Below are 1,440 nucleotides of genomic sequence, written 5' to 3' on the forward strand. Positions count from 1 at the left end.
CTCCAGATGGCCTGGAGGAAGGCTCCATTCCTTTTTCCACTGATGAAGGAAGCGTTGGGACCCAACCGCGCACTGATTACCCTCATCCGGAAAGGACCCCATACCGACATCATCCCGCAAAGCGTGCTTCCGTGGCCGTGCTGTGACGATGAACAACCTGGCTCGCCTGCTGGTCCGGCGCGCCTCTCATCGCCCTCGCTCGCGGTTCCGAGCCCTGACGCGCCGATTGTTCAACCGCAGACGGCGGACGGTCCATCGTCGGCGACCCCGGCGGCACCGTCGACGCTGACTGCGCAGCACCAGCCTCCAGCCGTGCAAAGCACGCAGACGGCGTCCGAATGGACTGCTGCCGCAGCGGTAGGGGGCGACCATCCGCTTCAGCAAACCGCCCAACCTCCGCAGAGCCAGGCTTCCAATCCGTCACCACCGGCTCCCCGCAGTGGCATCCCTGACCATCCGCCGGCTGGTCAACTGGGAGTGCCGCCGAACACTGTGGCTCAGCCCCAGACGTACTCGGGGTCTGTGACATACCAACCGCCGCCCACAACCGGTTTGACGACGGCTCCTGCGCCAGGCCCAGCAGGCCCAGCAGGGCCGCCCGCCCGCCCCCCGGTGCCCATGCCCACTGCATCCCAACCGCCACAAGCGCCGCTATGGACCACGGATGCTGTCCCGCACATTACCTCTGTTCAACCGCCATCGGCGCCGGGAGTGGCGCCGGGGCCCTATCCCGGACAGTCCGTGAGTCACGGCGTGGCTGCGGGCATGCCGCATCCCTCGCAGCCGCAGGTTAACCAGTCGATGCACCCGACCGCTCTCGCATACGGCTCGTTGCACCCGCAGGTGACTGGTCACCTTCCCTCCGGCCAGCTCTACGTCGGCCCAGCCGGTCAGGTTGTACAAGCTGGCCATGCTTTTCAAACCGGTCAGGCTGGTCAGGCTGGTCAGGCTCTTCAAACTGGCCAAACTGGTCAAGTTGTCCAGACCGGTCAGGCTATTCAAGCTGGCCAGGCTGTGCAAGTTGGTCAGACCGTTCAAACTGTTCAAGCTGGTCCGACTGCTCAAACTGCTCATACTGTTCAAGCTGTGCAAGCTGGTCTAGGGGCACCACCGCAACCTTCGTTTCCGATGGCCCACGGCCAACCTGCCGCTGCGGTACCAAACGGTGGCGGCTTGCTGACCGCACTCCAGCCCGTTCAGCACTGGACACCCGGCGTGGCGGGACTGCCGCAGGCAGCGACGCAAACCGCCCCTCCAACGCAACCGGTGAACGCCGCGCTGTCCGCCCAACCAACAGACCCGTGTCAGGGAACGCTGGTGCACCCTGGGCAGCCGCAGGCATCAACCCAACCGTCCACCGGGCACCCTCCCGTCGAACCATCTCAGCAAACACCCTGGCCACCCCAGCAGCAGAATGACTCTGCGATGGACAGTGACCCG

The 1,440-nt window shown here is 65.2% G+C and overlaps 1 protein-coding gene across 1 annotated transcript; it reads left to right on the forward strand.

The window, feature by feature from the left end:
* Window positions 1-42: 42 nt before the first annotated feature.
* On the forward strand, window positions 43-1,418 carry BDV37DRAFT_290039 (uncharacterized protein; the record flags this gene model as incomplete). Its single annotated transcript, XM_032088628.1, has 2 exons — window positions 43-1,165; window positions 1,192-1,418. 2 exons carry the CDS (start codon window positions 43-45, stop codon window positions 1,416-1,418), a joined length of 1,350 nt encoding a protein of 449 aa, XP_031934069.1.
* Between the last annotated feature and the right edge of the window lie 22 nt (window positions 1,419-1,440).

This window comes from Aspergillus pseudonomiae, assembly GCF_009193645.1.
Source record: "Aspergillus pseudonomiae strain CBS 119388 unplaced genomic scaffold BDV37scaffold_328, whole genome shotgun sequence".
Taxonomy (NCBI): domain Eukaryota; kingdom Fungi; phylum Ascomycota; class Eurotiomycetes; order Eurotiales; family Aspergillaceae; genus Aspergillus; species Aspergillus pseudonomiae.